This window comes from Manis pentadactyla, chromosome 8 (assembly GCF_030020395.1).
Source record: "Manis pentadactyla isolate mManPen7 chromosome 8, mManPen7.hap1, whole genome shotgun sequence".
In the NCBI taxonomy this organism is placed as follows: Eukaryota; Metazoa; Chordata; class Mammalia; order Pholidota; family Manidae; genus Manis; species Manis pentadactyla.
In genome coordinates this window covers 65,440,452-65,457,800 of record NC_080026.1, presented here as the reverse complement: position 1 = coordinate 65,457,800, position 17,349 = coordinate 65,440,452, and the positions used below count along the sequence as shown (strand labels likewise).

The following is a 17,349-nucleotide window of genomic DNA, read 5'->3' as shown; positions in this document are numbered from 1 at the left end:
CATTTCACAATGATAAAGGGTTCAGTCCACCAGGAAAATATCAATTTTAATTGAGTATGAACCTAATACCCCACTGCTCTAGTGGGGGAGGCTGATAATGGGGGAGGCTGTGAATGGGTGGGACAGGGGCTGTTATGGAAAATCTCTGAACATTCCCCTAATTTTGCTGTGAATGTAAAACTGCTCTACAAAAGTAACGTTGTAATAATTAATGATTTTAAATATGATGTTGACATATAAGGATATTAAAAAGCAATAAAAAAGTAATAGCAAATACATCCAAATTTTAAATAAACAAGTCCAAGTATTATTTTTTATATATATATACATATACACATAGACAAACACCACTGGTTTCTATTACAAGAATGTAGGTTTTCTTTGACATTCAAAAGTCAATCAATATAATTCATCACATTAAAAGAATAAAGGATAAAAGTCTGATTATCTCGAAAGATGCAGAGAAGTATTAGATAAAATTCAACACTGTGATTAAAAAAAACTTTTAACAAATTGAGACTACATGATCACGAGTACATTGAAAGTCCTATAGCAAGCATCAAACTAAATAGTCAATAGTGAAAACTTCTCCCCTAAGATGAGAATGAGACATGGATATTCACCATCACTCTTTGTAGCCAGCATTCTGCTAAAGGCCCTAGCCAGTGCAATTTGTATATCAATCTTGCTTCCTTGCTGGACTTGTTTTTTAGCTGTAATAGTTTTTTGTGGATTCCTTCGGATTTTCTATATACAAGACCATGTCATCTGCAAATATAATGTTACTTCTTCCTTTACAATCTGATGTCTTTCGTTGTTCTTGCCCAATTACCCAGCCACTGCAATTTGGCATGAGACAAAGAAGGCATACAGATTGGAGGAAGAAATAAAACTGCCATTCACAGAGATCATGACTATAAAGAAAATACAAAGAATCTAAAGACAAACTATTACAATTTAAGTGACTTTAGCAAGGCCACTCATAGATATAAATGAACAAAGATCAACAGAATCTTATATACTAGCAACAAATATAAAACACCTAGAATAAATCTAATGAAAGATGTGCAAGAACACTCTCCTGAAAACCACGAAACAGTTTTCTTGCAGCAGACCTAAAGGAACAGGAGGATATACCATGTTAATGGACTGAAGATTCAATGTTGTAAAAATAACACACGGCCCCAAAGTGGGTCTATATACTCAGTGAAAATCTACTCAAACTCTAGCACTTTTTGGTGTGGAAACTGACAAGCTGATTCTCAGATATTTAAGGAAATGTAAAGGGTTTTGTCCTGCTGAAGTCACCTTGTGGACAAGATTGAGACAATCCAGGCCAGCTCTCTCTGGTCCATGGGAGCACTTGTGTATTTTTTGCCCTGACCATTTCTGTAGACAGGGGTCAGCCCCAAAGAGCAACAACCCCTACTTCCTCTCCATCAGAGCAGAGAGCCTGCCAGTCACTTGACATTGAGATTTTTCAGCTGTGAGTAGGACATACCAGTCCACTCAATTCTGCAAAGGTGATACTTCCAAGTGGCCCTGAAAAGGCCACTGATAAGCATGAAAGTCCCCTTGAAATGTGGGGGTGGTTGGCACCTGTTGTCTCAGGACCTCAGGTGAAAAGGAAACAGTTCCATTTTAGTAGCCTGCTATACAAACATGCAGAGAACTCCTATTATGTGTGTGCTATGACACTATTAGGCATTACAAGAGTGTGGACTATGTTGAAAATGTGCACCTGAAATAATTGAGAAAAAGCAAACATGGGATATTCTGTCTATACAAACCACTGCCAGGTAAAGCCTATATTTGTGCATCGAGACTGGAAGTGAAGTAAGTCAAGAGACACACAAACCAAGTGGAACATGTACTACTTTCCTTTGCTGAAGTTGTTTCACTGCAGAAAAAGTTGTTTCACTAAGAAAAGAGGAGGTTTAAAGTTTTGTTCTAGTTATATAATAACAATATGTTGTCTCTACAAGTTCAACAGCATTTGGGTGAAAATAGAAATTGCCTGTTAAGTGACAGTGACAAGCACAATAACTGCTCATTACGGTGAGTACTTTACTGGGAGTTGAGGACAGTGATTTGTGGAAACTCCATCTTAATGAAGTTTACAGACACCTACCTCACACAATACTTATGATGAAATGGCTAGGTTTATAGGAAAAGCTTTCAGCTCTGTGGGCTATGCTCAGCCACATACTTTCATTTCCTGCCCAAAGCGAGAGCCCCAGGATCTGAACACTTAACCAAGACACAGAAACCAGTGCTAAACACCTGTAAGACCAGGGGTGTGGGGTTTTGGACTCTTGTGGAGTGATCTATGGGCAGGACTTGCCATGATGTGGGCCAGGATGGGACACAGCCCCAGGGAGGGAGCAGTGTGGTGAGGCCCTCTTCAGCAGGCCCAGGGCAGGGATACCGAGGACCTGGCCACTACCCGGTATCTGGGCGGGCTGCTCACAGCATTCTCCCACATATTCTGACACCAGAAGTTGTGATCCCTGAGCTGGGGGCATCCTGCGACTGCTCCAACCTACATGGGAACCCAACTCTCAGACTGAGCTGTGTATTGTGGACCAACTTACATAAGGGCTTGGACATCCCCTACCCCCTACTATTTCCCCCAGAGCAGTTTATTTTCTCCATTAGGCAGAACACAGAGAAACTTCAGCAGAAAAACTGCAGCAGGTTTGCATCGACACATTGGCGTTCCAAGATGGTGGAACCAAGCGTACCCGGAACTTCCATTCAGCATGCATAGCTGTGCTGTCACCAAATGGAAAACTCCCCAGTGCCTGAGATTCCAGTTCAGGTGATAACCACGATTACTCCAGGCCATGACGGCCAAGGACCCGGATTCTAAGTCCAGGCTGCCCCATGGGTGAAGGAGGACAGAATGAGTCAGGAGGGTCTCTCTGGCGGGCGAGTAGTGACCAGCAACTGGCCACACTGCTGTCCCAGGTGGGGGCGTTCTTGCCCCCCTTCCCTTCTGCACATCAGCACCCACATTCCCTTGGCTCGGGCTGGCCTGGCAGCCCAGTGAGATGCCGGATGAAGCGTCACACGTGGCTGTGAGGAGAGAGGGCGAGGGCTGCTGAACAGGCCCGAGGGCCCGGCGAGTCAGGGCTCGGTGGTGCGGCACAGCGCATGCCAGCGCTTCACCAACTCCTTGGGCTTGTTGAGCATCTCGTTCCAGTGTGCCAGCTGCTTGCCTCGGGCATACATGTAGGGGCCCACCACCACCCTGCCCAGCTGGTGGCTCTCTGTGGGGAGGGAAACGGCATTATTCTCTGAGCACAGAGACGGCATCTCCTCAGCCACACCCTTCTCTCAAAGGAAGAAGTGAGTCCCCTCCCTTGTTAAGCAGGAGCTGACAGCTCCCAGGGGGCCCTGACTTCACTCTGGAGCTGGAGGCGGAGGGGGAGCCCAGATGGAGAGTCTTCCCTGGGGCCACCCACTCTGCCTTCACCCTCCTAGTGGGTCCTCCTAAGCCTGCCTTCTGTTGAAGAGCTGAGGGAGGAAGGGGCTGCCCTGGAGAGAAGCCCCCTTCCAGCAACCTATCCCAACATCAGATGGAGCATTCAACAATTTTGTCTCACCACCGGCTGTGGTGGGGAAGGGTCTTAAGCTCTGGCCCATGACACCACCCAGCCTGATAGCTCAGCTGGCCCAGTGGCAGGGAACTCTGGGGTGGAAGGCAGTGCGGATAACTCCACTCTGTCATCCACCCTGAACCCCACTCAGGACCCCAAAGGCTTGTCTAGAAGACACGAGGTGATGCAGGGCACACAACAACCCATAGCATCAGGTCACTTGGCTGGTGGCAGGCGGCCATGCTGCCTCCCCAACTGTCTCGTGTTTTGCCGCAGGAGGAGGGAGCGGGGGCCATCCTTTAACCTCTTTCTAGGGTGCCATGGACAGTTAAACTGGGGTAAAGCTGGATGTGAACCCAGCTTTCCTGCCAGCAAGCTCTGCATCCTTGAGCAAATATCTCAGCCTCTCTCAGGCTTGTTTCCTTAGGCAGAGAACAGAAACCTCCCCGGAGGGTCCTGAACACATTGCAGTGCTTCCTTTGCCCCGGGAAAGGGGAGCATCCTTACTGTCCCCTTCGGCGCTCTGCAGCACGGTGAGGCTGAGACTGGCAGTGTCCAGCTCTGTGGGGCCGGCCTGGAAGCTGAAGGTCTCACTGTACACAGGGTTGGCGGAGCCCAGCACAGCGGAAGTCTTCTTGCACTTGATGAACTTGTTGTGGTTCATCAGAGACACTCTGACAGACACACCTGTGGAGCAGTGCAGACCGCGGGCCGGGGAGGGTGGGAAGGGGCTCAGGATCTGGCCTGCAGAGGTCGTGCTGCGGGGGCACATGCCCGCCCCAGGTGCCAAGGCCCCCTTACTCTCAGCTGCTGCAGCTGGAGGCATTACAAGAGGAAACGGGGTTGATCAGTGTACAGCTTCAGGGCTGAGACAAAGCTCAGCTCCCTTCCTCTTCCTTCCTCTCTGCCTCTTGAACCACCTGCGGCTCTGCTGGCCCTTGTTTACCAGGGCCTGGCACCACACGGCTATGCTCCCCATCAAGGGTGAAGACCCTCACTTCTGGGTGCTGAGTCCCCTTAACTTCTTCGAAGGCCAAGCTTTTGGGGGTGGGCTTACATGGGTTTTGGATCTGCTGTGGAAGGCCTAATGCCAGCTTGCTTATAGTGACCCAGCTGACACACAGGTGGCAGAGGGGCCCACATAAGTGGGATGTGTGGAGTGAGCCTGAGCGGGGGCTGTGGTTTTGGGAGGCTGGAGGAAGCCCACCACCTGTGGGCCTGGGATCCTCTTCTAGTCCTGCCAGCATCAGGTCCCGAGGTGGGGGGAGCCCTCCGGGAAGTGGCTTCTCCGGCCCAAGCTGTCCACAGCGGGAGGGCAAGGTTCAGGTGATGGTGAGCACACGTGTGCCCTTATGAAGCAGAAGCTGGGTGGCCAGGGGGAGGGTGAGCCTCCAGCCTCAGGCAGGAGCTCTCAGGATGGGAACTGCCCAGGAAGAGAAACTCACTGGCAAAACTCAGGTCCTCTTGGAGCTGGAGGCCCTTAGCGCGCAGCACGACCACAGTCAGGCGGTGCAGGCAGTCGTTGTAGCTGAGGCAGAACTGGAGATCGCCAAACTCCGATGGAGGCTGGAGAGGCCAAAGGCAAAGCAGCCTGTCACCCTGCCAGGTGCTGGAGGAGCCGCACTGCCTTCCTCCTGGCCGGCAGTCAGGCTCTCTGTGACACCCTAATTCCTCCTGTAAGCTCACCGACAATTGTACAGACTGGGGAAACTGACGTCTACACAGTGGAGGGGGCTTGCTGAAGGTCACACAGGCATGAGAACCAGCGCTGAGTGGGCAAACCCAGGTTGAGGGGTTCCAAAGTCTATTCTGAGCTGTGTGGATTCTCTTGGGGGAAAGGGAACAGGGTGTATTTTCCTTCGCTGGCCCATTTGGGGTGTCACCTTTCACAGCTGTCTGATCGGAATGGGAATTTAAAGGAAATTTTCAAGCTGCTCCAGGTAATCTGACCTCTAGGGCTAAAGAACCTCAGGGGGCCCCTCCCTGCCCAGGGGTGGCTCCATCCTTTGTCCCATGCCATGCAGCTGTGGGCTGGGCCTGCCACCTGAGTGTGGGAGTGGTGAGCAGTATGCTGAGAGCTAATGGCAGCCAACAGGTGCTGGGCCACACCTGCTGGCTGCCCACATTGGCATCTGTCTGGTGAGCTTGACCTTTACCTCCAAGCTCTCAGCCTCCAAGTCTCTCCAGATGATGCGCCGGCAGTCACCCTCTAGGGTCTCGTCCTTCAGGGGGAAAAACACCTGGCCCAGGAGCTGGTGCTTCCTCTGCCTGTCCACGTGGTACACTGAGAACCTCAGCACCCTCTGAGTGATGCTCTTGCTGGACACCTGGGGGAGATGAGGGCCCAGGAGGGGGTTCGATGGGGTGCAAGGGATGGGAGGGGGTAGCATGCTGCTCTGGACACAGGAGCTTTGAGGGTTGTCTCAACAGCGACCTATGCACCCCAAACCTAGGTATTCTCAGGGGGCCCTTCACAGAAGTGGGGCCAGGACCTCCAAGGTGGGGGGGTAGCATGTACCAGAGCCACGGAGAATGTGGTCTGAAGACTAGCAGCATCCATGCACCCTGGACCTCATTAGAAATGTAGGCTGTGGACCCTTCTTCAGGCCTAAGAAGTGGAATCTATCATTTAACAGGACCACCAAATGCCTTGCCTGCACATGAGTGTGGGAGGCCCTCCACTGGAGTCTGGGGAACTGGCCTGTCTCTGCTATCTGAGCTGGGCACTCCACCTCCCCTCTTACGGAGACTCAGTCTCCTCACCTGTAAAATGGGATAATGGTTCTTATTCCCTGGACTGTAAAACCACAACCACAGTGCCTGAACTATGGCAGATAGTTAATTAATATTGATTTTCTTCTCTTCCTCTTTTCCTTCCCCATTCCCCTTAAAGCACAGACAGGCCAGGATCAGGTTGGTGCAAGGACAGCGCGGGGAAGTGATGAGTAAAGAAAAATAAGTTTGTGAGCATGACGTGTGGCCGCGCTGGTTACCAAGTGAGCTGCACGCCTTGGATCTTAATGTCCCAAACTTCACCTGTGAATTCTCACAACCTTGGTACCAGCAGTCTGGCCAGGGCTGGGCCTCCTGCCACCCCTCTTCTCAGTTGTCAGCCCCCGAACAAGGTAAGAATCAGGGCTATGGCCTAAGATTTCACTCTTGCTGGATGCTGACTGGCCCCTCCTTAACTTGCCAGCCAGCCTGCTGCGCAGCTCTTAAAAATGTTTGTTCAAGGCCTCTAGGCAGCTCTTGAAGACTAGCTTCCCCGAAGGGCCCCCAGTCACCTGCTGAGGCTCCCAGGCCCCTGTGAGCTTGGCTTAGCACCCTGGCACTCTCTGCTCCTTCAGACCCGGGCCAGCCCATGCACAGCGCAGCCAAAGCACCAGCTGCCACGGGGGGCTCTCTGGTTCTGTGCTGGCCTCTGACGGGAGAGGCGAGTGCTGGCCCCACTCCAAGGGGCCTAGAGGTCTCACCCACCACCTTCCTTGGGTAACCTTGCCAGAAACCCCGTAATGTGCCAGGGCTTTGGGGTGCTTCCTCCTAGCCCTATGGGCCAGAGTCTGGCATTCAGTACGTGCTCCAAGAACGTGCTTTCTCTTCCTCCCTTCCAGGCAGCCTGGACACAAGGAGCCTAACCATCTGCCCCCACACTCCTGTAGGCTCTCCTTTATCCCCACCATCAGGGGTCAGGGCTCTTGTAGGCCGTAACCATGCAGGCTGGATAAAGCAAGCTGGTGGCATCAGGGGCCCTGGCCCAGCAGGGCCCTGGCTAGCACAGGAGACCAGGGCTCTCCTATACAATGTCTCTCAGGAGGCCTAAGGGCACCAGACCCTGCCTACTCCGGAGGCTATACCTGGAAGATGAAGTGTTCATCAAACTGTGGGTTGGCAGTTTTGCGTTTGATCCTGGACTGGAGGAAGCGCCTTTCATCGGGCAGCAGGTGGAGCTTCACCAGGGGGCTGCAGGTCTCTGAGGGGGCTTGCAGCCTCTGAGCCTTGATCAAATCTACCAGCAGCCTCTCGGCCTCCTGCTGGTATTCCACTGAGAACCACAGCCGCCCCAGACAGCCCTCAGGGAAGTCGGTCTCACTGTTGTCCTCCAGGAACTTGTACAGCTCTGGGTTGATGGTCCCCACTACGCATGCATCTCCTACAACACAGGGGCTGGGATATCTGGCAGGCCAGGGGAAGGCAGGGCATAGGGAACAGCAAGTTCTGGGATTCATTGCACCCCCTTCCTGGCCCATACATTCTTGGCTGAGCCTCCACCAGGCAATTCACTGGCTTCTCCTGAACACAGCCACCCTAGTCCCTTCTCCAGACTGAACACGGCCCCTATTTCTAGTGCAGCTCCTCCAAGAAGCCTTCTTAGCATGAATGATTGCATGTCCAGGCCTGCCCCTGCCCTGGGGCCCCTAGCAGAGTCCACAAAATTCATTCAACCCCTGCCCCCTGTGCCCAGCACCTGGCTTGGCCCCTGTCCATGGTGTCCAGTGGATGTCTCAGTGACAATGTATTGTCTCCTTTTTTCCCCTTCAAATTAAAGGGCCCTGGCTGATAACTGGGTGGTTCCTGGGAAGGTCTCCTGGGAGGTCCTCAGAGCAAAGAGGTGGGCAGAAAGTTATGTTCTCTGCCTCGGCTAACGCAACATCCTGGAGCAGGACTCAGCACAGGTTCTGTGCCCCAGCAAACAGGGCCCCAGCCCCAGATCTGTTGCTTACTGCTTACACAGAGGTGTGGTGAGGTCTAACTCCAAAATGGCACATGAGGCCACATCTGGGCAAGGCTGGGGTACGGAAGGCACTTGGTAAACCCAAGTACCTGGAAAGAGTGGTCACCAGGCAAATTTTTCGAAGGGAAATCAGAAGGCTCTGCCCAGAGTTCTAGACCCCCAGGTGAGATGGCTTTTGCATGGAGACCCAGCAGAGCTCGCTAGCAGCACCCTTCCCCAGAAGGCACAGGGAGTCTGTCTCTGTGTCACTCCTGGGTTCTAACCCAAGCAGATAGGGTTGCTGCCCAAATTGTGCCCCCGGCAGGCCAGTGGTGGGAAGGGGCGTGGCTTTCCCAGGCATCACAGTCCTGGTGGTCTCTTTCCCAGAGCAGGCGGCCCTGGTGACTGCGGGCATTGTTGAGAGGCTGCTGGTCCAGGCTGTGTCAGTGATGTGGGGCAGGAACACTCACCAAGGCTGCCACTGGGGGTGTAGGGTGGGAGCTCTGGGGCTGGGTGGGCATCCTGTGGGGCCTGAGCCCACTCTCTGCTGTTCATGGGCATCCAGTCTCGGTCTTGGTAGGAAGGGGGCACCATGAATGGCACACTCGGCCTGTGCAGAGGTAGAGAGATGACATGTAGGTGGCCACTGAAAGGTGTGGCTTCAGATGCTCAGCTCATAGGGGTAAAGTGCCAGAGGCTAGAGAAGCAAATGCCAGCAGGATCCAGGAGGAGGCATCAGAACCATTCTCTGGGCCCACACAAGGAGACACACATACACACACACACACAGCACCAAACCTCTGTCTGCCCCCAGCCAGTAAGGAGCTGGAGAAAGAGCACAGCCCCTGGAGTCAGTTAGCGTGGGTTCAAATGCTTGTTCTGCTAGATACCACTTGTTCTATATGGAGCCATTATGTCCTCTGAGCCTCAGTTTTCTTATCTGGACAAGGGTTTTATAATCCCTGCCTCAGAGCTTGTGATTCTAGGGTTTCTTTGTGGTGACGGCACAGAGGTGGTGCTCCATAAACAGACCTTGCGCATTCCACTCCAGAGGAAGTTCCATAAGGAGGGCCCTAAGCCTGGCCAGGAGCTTGTGTGGCCCCACATCCAGCCTCACCTGCTTGACTGGGTCCTGGCACATGGTGTGTAGAGTTTGCACCCCTGTCCACTGGAGGCAGCTGTGGTCCCCGGCAGCTCCTTATAGGCGAACACAGCACAAATCCTCTTCCAGAGACAGCAGCTCACCCCGAAAAACAACAGCAGCCCCGCAACGATGCCCCCAATCACCAGGGCCACCTGCTCTGGGGGCAGAGACCACCAAGATTGTGAGGCCTGGGGAAAGCCACTCCTCTTCATGCCACTTGGCTCAGACCCCAGGGGTGACACAAAAGCAGACTTCCCCTGTCTGCTAGGGAGGGGTGCTGCAGGCTAGCCAAATTTCCTGGGGTCCTAGCGCTCTGGGCAGAGGCTTCTGGTTTCCCTTGGAAAGCAGCTGGCCCTGGACTTGGGATTCTGGCTGAAATGAACAGTTCTCTTAACAGAACCTCTCCTTCCCTGGGCTCCTGTTCAGGGTTGAGGGTGAGTCTGGGTATGGATGGCATCATGTACTTAAGGAAAGCTGAGGACGGGATGATGCCTTCGTTTGCATTCAGAGCCAGATCCTTTGGGGTCCTGGAACCTTTGGTGGGCTGGACTCATGCTTGAATTCTGTAACATTCTCTAAAACGCCTCCCTCATTCCCTCCAACCTCTATGGGGAGTCGGTTGGATAAGGTGGAGGGGAGTGTAGCTGAGTGGTGGTGCAGTGGGTGTGAGAAACAGACACAGGGACCCTTTGCTGTGGGCACCTGCGCCCCCCCACATTTGCCGGGACCTGGGAGGCTCCACTCCCGCTGAATTCTAGCTGAGAGCGCTGCGACGCTCCCTCCCGCTGGGCAAAGAGGGTGCCTCCTTCGGGTCACGTGCCGATGCAGAATTTCCCGGGCTCTGTGGTCTAGACTTAGTGGGGTGGTGAGAAGGCGGGCCCCCACCGCTCCGGACCCGCAGTTGTCGCGAGGAGCGGGCCTCACTCTCCACTCCAGCCCCGCAGCCTCCAAGGAGCCGCGGGCAGGAGGAGCAGGGACTGCGCCCCAGCGGGGGCCAGCGGTGGAAGAAAATGCTCCAACGGATGGCCGAGGGGCAGGGCGCCGCGCTGGGGGCGAGGGTGGGAGGCGAAGACACTTACCCGTCATGGGGCTGCTCCTGTCAGCAGTCCAGTCGGGGCGCGGGCCGGAGTTTGTTTTCGCAGGTCTCCGCGTCTGTCCGCGCCTACAGCCCTCCCGGGGCAGGCTTTTAAAGCCTGGCGCAGGGCCGTCGGGCAGGCGTAGGGGCGGTCCCACGTCGTGTCCTGCCCTGCGGCGACAGACGGCGGGGGCAAAGACCCAGCGCCCAGAGGCTGCAGCTCAGTCCAGGGAAGGGCGCCAGCGCAGCCTGCGCTCCCTGAAAACGCAAGGCTCGGGACCAGGAGGGGCGCCCGGGGCCCCCTGCGGCTGCGGGAGGGTGGGCTGCGAGGGCCACCGGCTCCCTAAGGCAGAGCTGCCTCTCTGCCCGCGCACCTGACCTTCACACCTGGCAGCCTTGGCGCGGGACGTGCGCATCTGAGAAGGTGCCTCTACCTTCCGCAGATCCTCCGCTGGCTGAGGCTGCGGCCTCCAGGCCCAGCCCCGACCCGTGCTCCAGGGGGCCTTCTCGGATCCCAGGGCGGGCTAGTCTCCGCCCCCTGCCCCGGGCCAGAGCTACCTGCCTAACCACTTGGGCGTGTGGTGCGGCGCTGAAGTTTACTCATTCACCAGCTCAGGGGGACAAAATAAGGAGGCGTTGGAGAGCGCGGATTCTGCTGCCAGACCACCCGGTTTCCAGCTCTGGCTCCCCACTCGCTAGCTGTGCGATTTGGGACAATTTACTTAAGCACTCTGGGTTCACTTTTCGTTAGCTTATGAAAGAGAGACGATGGCTTATAATGATGACTGGCGGACTGACACCAGTGCGGAGAGCTCTCAACACATGCCAGCCACTACTATGGTGATTATTTGCCTCAGGGCGGCGTCGCCAGGGTTCCTTTAGCACTCGCAGCCCCTATTGTTGTAGTGATTTTTATTTATCAGACCGCAGGGGCTGTGCCAGTCGAGGCTAGGGAATGCACCCTTGATGGACGTGCTCAGGTAAGGGCCCTCCTGGGCTTCTGCCGGCTACTGATACGTGCCCCATCTGGGGATGTACACCCTCCTGGCGTCTGCACAGCGTCCCTGAGAGGGGCTCCAGTGGGCACGACTGAGACCTCGAAGCATCTGTAAATAGTGACAAAAAGGAATGTGTGTGTGTGGAAGTGGGGGAAGGGAGGGTTAATCGATTTATGGCCTTGAGGACCCTGTCCAAAGACCCGAGGCTGGATATGGCTCCCACTCCCTCGTGGCAACTGTGCCTATTGTAAGACAGAGGAGGTGGGGTGGACCGGATGGACAGCCCCTCACCCTGTAAGTGTTCCTGAGGCTCCATTCTGCCTGAACCCTGTTTGATCCAAGGCAGGATGGGTGGTGAACTGGGGCCCCTCGCACTTCACAAGGGCAGTCTGGGAGCCTCTGGCTGCTGTGTGCAGAGGAAGCATGTCCACTCTCCTTCTGGGGTCCTGATGGGTGTGAGGTGGTAAGGAGTGAAACCCCACCTGAGGAGTGGAGCCTCTCTCTCCACCTGGCACCCTGCTTGAAGTCTCAAGGAGGCAGGGCATTTCCCTGCAGGCCTTCCTCCAGCAACCTGCCCTCTGGAGTGTGTGGAGAACCTGGGGCCCAGACCTTGCCTTCCTCTGGGCTGGCAATCCTGGTGTGTCTCAGGAAGTGGGGCTTGGGTCTCCCAGAAACCTCCTCATCTTTGCCCTCAGGCCCAAGCTGAATATCTGTTACTTTCCTGCTGTTGCAGCAAATTACCACAAAGTTAGTGGTTGCAAACACAGATTTATTACCTTATAGTTCTGGAGGTCAGAAGACTGCATTGCTTCTGGAGGCGGAGGAAAATCCATGTCCTCTCCCAGCTTCTAGAAGACCCCTTCCTTCATCACCAAAACCAGCAACAGCATTTTCTAATCTCTCTGAATTTCACCATCTTCACATCAATTTCTTCTGCTTCCTCTTATGAGGACCTTTTGTGATTATTTAGGGCCCACCCAGACAATCCAGGATAATCACTTCATCTCAAGGTCCTTAACCACATCTGCAAAGTCCCTTTTGCTGTAAGATAACTATTCCCAGAATTAGGACATGGATGCCTTTGGAGCCATTATTGTGCTAATCACAGTGTCCATGCAGTCTACTGAGAGGCATCGTTTACATTCTACCTCTTCCTGGTGCACCCCAAGGCTGGAACCAGACAGTGAGCAAGGCCCATGTGCCTCCTGCATGGTAACCCTTCAGCTGCCATGACCCGCTTCCCAGCTGCCCTGCCTGGCCTGACCAGTCTGATAGGGCATGGCACCCATCCACACCCAGCCACCTCCATGGTTGTTCCCGAGCTGCACACAGGCTGTTCTCGGTGTGGGATGGGGAAGTGGGTGCTTCTGACAAGTGAATGACTTGTGGCAGGTCAGGAAGTCCAGGGCTGCCCGTCTGCCCCACTCCCATGCTGTGCCTTGCCAAGGGCCCCACCCCCTTCCTCTCTGGCCTCCTCCCCTCACAACCACATCCAAGCAGTGGCCAAGTGCTGCCAGCTCTTCCTCTTCTGTCCATCACCGTCACCACCAAAAACCTCGCCCCCGTCTCTACCATCTCTCACCTGGAGCACAGCCTTAACTTCCTATTTACTCTTCATCCTATCCGCCCCGCCAGGCCATGCCTCCCGGGCTGCCCTCCCCACTCTTAGCCCCCTGAGCCCGGCAGTGCTTGGTGCCTGTAACTGTCACTCCACCTCGCTCTCCCAGCACCCACGGCCTCATGAAGGCCCCTCCGCCCACTGGCCCACAGGGACTCTGAGACCTGGCTGGCCTGGAGCTGACTCCACCTAACAGAATGGGCTCCAGGTCGAGCTGCAGCCCTGGCCCTGTTTCCTGTTTTCAGATTTGTTCCTTACTGGCTTTCTGGGAGCTGGAAAATCTGGAAACAGAATCAGGCAGGGTTTCTCTTTTCCGTGGCCAAAAGGAAGTCATATTTCTCTTGGCAAAAGCATTTCTAAGGAGGGTTGCAGGAAGTCCAAGTGTTTAAAGGCCTGCAAATGCCTGCAGGTGATTAATAATTCAGTGCGATGGATGATTCACAAGGAAGGTCACTTTCAATTAACCTTAAGAATCAGCCTGCCGGAGGAAGTATCTTCTCTCATCACTTAGGAACAGAGAGGTCAGAGCAGGATAAAGGCCACAGTAAGAAACATGGGGAAGACCATGTTTTTCACCTTTATGTAATTCCCCCTAGTCACCCTGGGTCCCTCATGTGAGCTGGGAAGGGCCCTCCACCCACCAGCATCCTATCTTTGCTCTGGTTTGGCTATGATGGCCTCAGGCTTAATTTCTTACAGCCCCTTCCTTTGAAGAGCTGGTAGGGAGTGTCTTTCCTTATCTGAGCAGAAGTTACCTCCTTGTCTCCCACTTCACCATGATGGCCCCAAAAGTGCCCCATCCTATGGACAACCACTTGGAGTCCCAGGATGGACCCAGAGCCCACGGCCCACTGCTGCCTCCTGGGAGTGTTCTTTGCTCCCATGCCAGTTCTTCCTCCTTCCTGCCTCCCTGCTTGGCAGCCCTTCTCCTCTACTGGCAGCAACTTTCCAAGGGGAACCCTCCTACACTGCTGGTGAGAATGTAAACTAGTGGAAAGCAGTATGAAGGTTCTTCAAAAAACTAAAAATAGAAATGCCATTTGACCCAGGAATACCACTCCTGGGAATTTACCCAAAGAATACAAGCTCTCAGATTCAAAAAGACAGATGCACCCCTATGTTTATCACAGCACTGTTTACAATAGCCAAGAAATGGAAGCAACCTAAGTGTCCATCAGCAGATGAATGGATAAAGATGTGGTACATATACACAATGGAATATTATTCAGCCATAAGAAAGAAACAAATCCTACCATTTGCAACAACATGGATGGAGCTAGAGGGTATTATGTTCAGTGAAATAAGACAGGCAGAGAAAGACAAGTACCAAATGATTTCCCTCATTTGTGGAGTATAAGAACAAAGGAAAACTGAAGGAACAGAACAGTGGCAGACTCACAAACTCCAAGAAGGGACTAGTGGCTACCAAAGGGGAGGGGTGGGGGAAGCCAGGTGGGGAGGGAGGGAGAAGGGAATTGAGGGGCATTATGATTAGTACACATGGTGTTGGGGGAATCATGGGGAAGACAGTGTAGTTCAGAGAACACAAGTAGTGACTCTGTGGCATCTTACTACACTGATGGACAGTGACTGCAATGGGATATGGGGGGGACTCGATAATATGGGTGAATGTAGTAACCACAATGCTTTTCATGTGAAACCTTCATAAGCCTGTATATCAATAATACCTTAATAAAAAACCGTAAAAAAGAAAAAAGAAAAAAAAGAAAGAACTTCCCATGCACCCTTTCCTTCCTCTTTCCTTATGCTCTGACCTCAGAAGTTGGCAGTAGGCAAGATGAGAGAGGAGAGGAGGTGCTGACCTCATCACTCCCTCAGAGAGCAGGGGATTGCCTGAGGCTGGCTTTATCTGGGAAACAAGATTAAATCCTAACTCAAGTTTTCAAATTTGCTAATTACCTGGGCTGCGCTTTCTGATGTCTGAATCAAGAATGTTGAGGGTAGTGGATAGAAGAGAAGCAACTTCTGTTCAGTGTTGCTGCATTTCAGGTGTGGCCTCCACAGGGAGTTCAGAGCTCTCCCATATGCTCCTCCTCCTCTGCCCCGAAGAGATCATGTGATCATGGACAAGGCCCTCTTACTGGGTTTTGGTGCTCTAGGCTAAGCTTTCACTATACCAGGCAAATCAATGAAGAGTGCTGAGCCTGTGGGGAAGTTTGTCCTCTGGTTACCTCCTGTGGCAGACTATATTACTGGTCCCAGTCCTCCCTTCTGGGTACTAGTGTTGCACTTCTTCATCCTTGGAACATTGTGGAGAAGCATACTTCTCTACTACCTGACTTTGTTCTTGGCCATGTGACTTGATTGGGCCAACAGAACATTAGAACAGAAGATGATGTGAGCAGGAGCTGGAAATGCCTTCATGGTAAGCAGAGCATGCCCCAGGCAGCTGGTGGCTCCAGGCTAATGAGGGATCTGTGCGGCAGATCCAGACCCCGTTGGGAGCCTGCAATCAGTGAGTCTGGCCTGTGCCAGCTGACCCTAGCCAACCCACAGACATGGGAGGGAGATAGAAATGCTTGTGCATGATTGCCATAGAGAGTCTGCAGGCAGCGGAAGTTGACTGAAACATAGCCATTCTCTTTTTAACTATGCTGGGGAGACCGGAGTGATGGCCTGAGCAGAGCTTACCTTTTGAGAGCAGCACCCTTTCTCTCCATCCACACACGCTCCAGTTGTGACCCCGGGCGGATGGCCTTGCCACTTCTCCTAACTCGCTGACTCTGGTCCTCTCTGGACCTGCTTTCATTGTCGTGGGAGTGTTGAAGTGCAGAGGCCTGGGTGGTGGTTGTGGGCTTAGGGGAGAGAGAAGGCGGCCCAGGAGGGCATCTGACGTTGTTACACAGCATCCTTCATCCTTTAGCTAAAATGGTACCCCCTGTGTGTTCTTGGGGAGCCCCTCTCTCCACCTCTCAGTGCCAATGGCTCAGACGTGGTTGAGTCCAGCCTCTGCTTTGGATCTGGCCTTGATTTTTCCAAAGCTTCCTTGCTTCCTCTCCTGGCTGCAGTGCTGGGTTCAGAGAGAGACAGGCACAGGGACTTACTGGGACCAGTGAAACTCAACCCCAGTTTTCCTGACAATGCTGGGAGAGAGTCAGGAGCTCTTTCCAAGGGCCTTCAATCTACTGAGGGAATCTTGCGTGACCAAGTAAACAGCCTGATTGAGGACAGGATCAGCTCAGAGCATGTGGTGCCCAGAGCTGGTGAGAGCTGAATCAGACCATATCTGAATCAAGAACACCATCAACCTTTCCCATAGGTGAGTCATCAAATTCCCAACTGTAGTTAATCCAGTTTGAGTACATATCTGCCATCTGTAATCAAAAGTCTCAAATGATACAAGACTGCCACCTGCTTTGAATTCTCTGTGGCTGAAACTTGTCAGTCAGTGTTTACCTGGCCTTATTTTCTGGACATTTACTTCTATCAGGGGTGTGTGCGTCAGTGTGTGTATATGTGTTTATAGTTGGACATGGTGCAAGAAATACTTTATATAAAAAATATTGAGACCCTAACCAAATACCATCCCTTTAAAATAATCTACACCAAGTACTTTATTTATTTTATTCATTCATTCCTTACAACTGCCCTCCATGGTAGGTATTTATTGTCAGATAGGAATTCTTTTTGCTACAACTTACAGAAAGCCTGACTAAATGTGACTTAAACTATAAGGAGACTGATTACCATATTTCATTAACTCTAAAATGCCATTGCTACTATTTCACTACCTTCTTTGCATTAGAAAGAAATGCTGAGGAACTATAAAAAGCAGTTCTTAAAAAAAAAAAAGCAGTTCTTCATTATCGTATTAGTTGTGAGATGTGACTGATTTCTGAGGTCTGTTAAATGTGAAAAAGAATTTGGGTCTCAGAATTGGTGAAATATGGTATCACTTAACAAGAAATTTTTAGTTAGATGGCTTCAGATTTGGTTTGGCAGCTCAAGATTCTCATCCAAGACCCAGTCTTCTTGTGTCTCTCTGCTCTACCATCTCAGCATGTGTCATCTTAAAGTTGCAAGATAGCTACTATAGCACCAAGCTGGGTGTCCTCTAACACCGATTCAAAGGCAGGAAGAGAAGGAAGGGGACATAGGTGGGATACATGCTTCTTTCCTGGCTCACTTTTCTCCCTTCATCAGAAACCCCTCAGCACATTGGCTCTTGTACACCATGGGC

General features: G+C 52.7%; 1 protein-coding gene across 2 annotated transcripts; it reads right to left on the bottom strand.

Moving 5' to 3' along the window:
* Positions 1 to 284: 284 nt before the first annotated feature.
* SYT15 (synaptotagmin 15) lies at positions 285 to 11,457 on the bottom strand. Of its 2 annotated transcripts, none has more exons than XM_057505831.1 (8): positions 10,537 to 11,457; positions 9,431 to 9,614; positions 8,784 to 8,923; positions 7,457 to 7,752; positions 5,759 to 5,929; positions 5,048 to 5,168; positions 4,110 to 4,418; positions 285 to 3,272 (listed from the first exon to the last, which is right to left on the bottom strand). In XM_057505831.1, exons 1-8 carry the CDS (start codon positions 10,541 to 10,543, stop codon positions 3,130 to 3,132), a joined length of 1,371 nt encoding a protein of 456 aa, XP_057361814.1. In that variant the 5' UTR covers positions 10,544 to 11,457; the 3' UTR covers positions 285 to 3,129. The 2 variants fall into 2 exon arrangements, with proteins under 2 accessions (XP_057361814.1, XP_036782471.1); XM_036926576.2 differs by having other exon boundaries at positions 4,110 to 4,289; positions 10,537 to 11,453.
* Between the last annotated feature and the right edge of the window lie 5,892 nt (positions 11,458 to 17,349).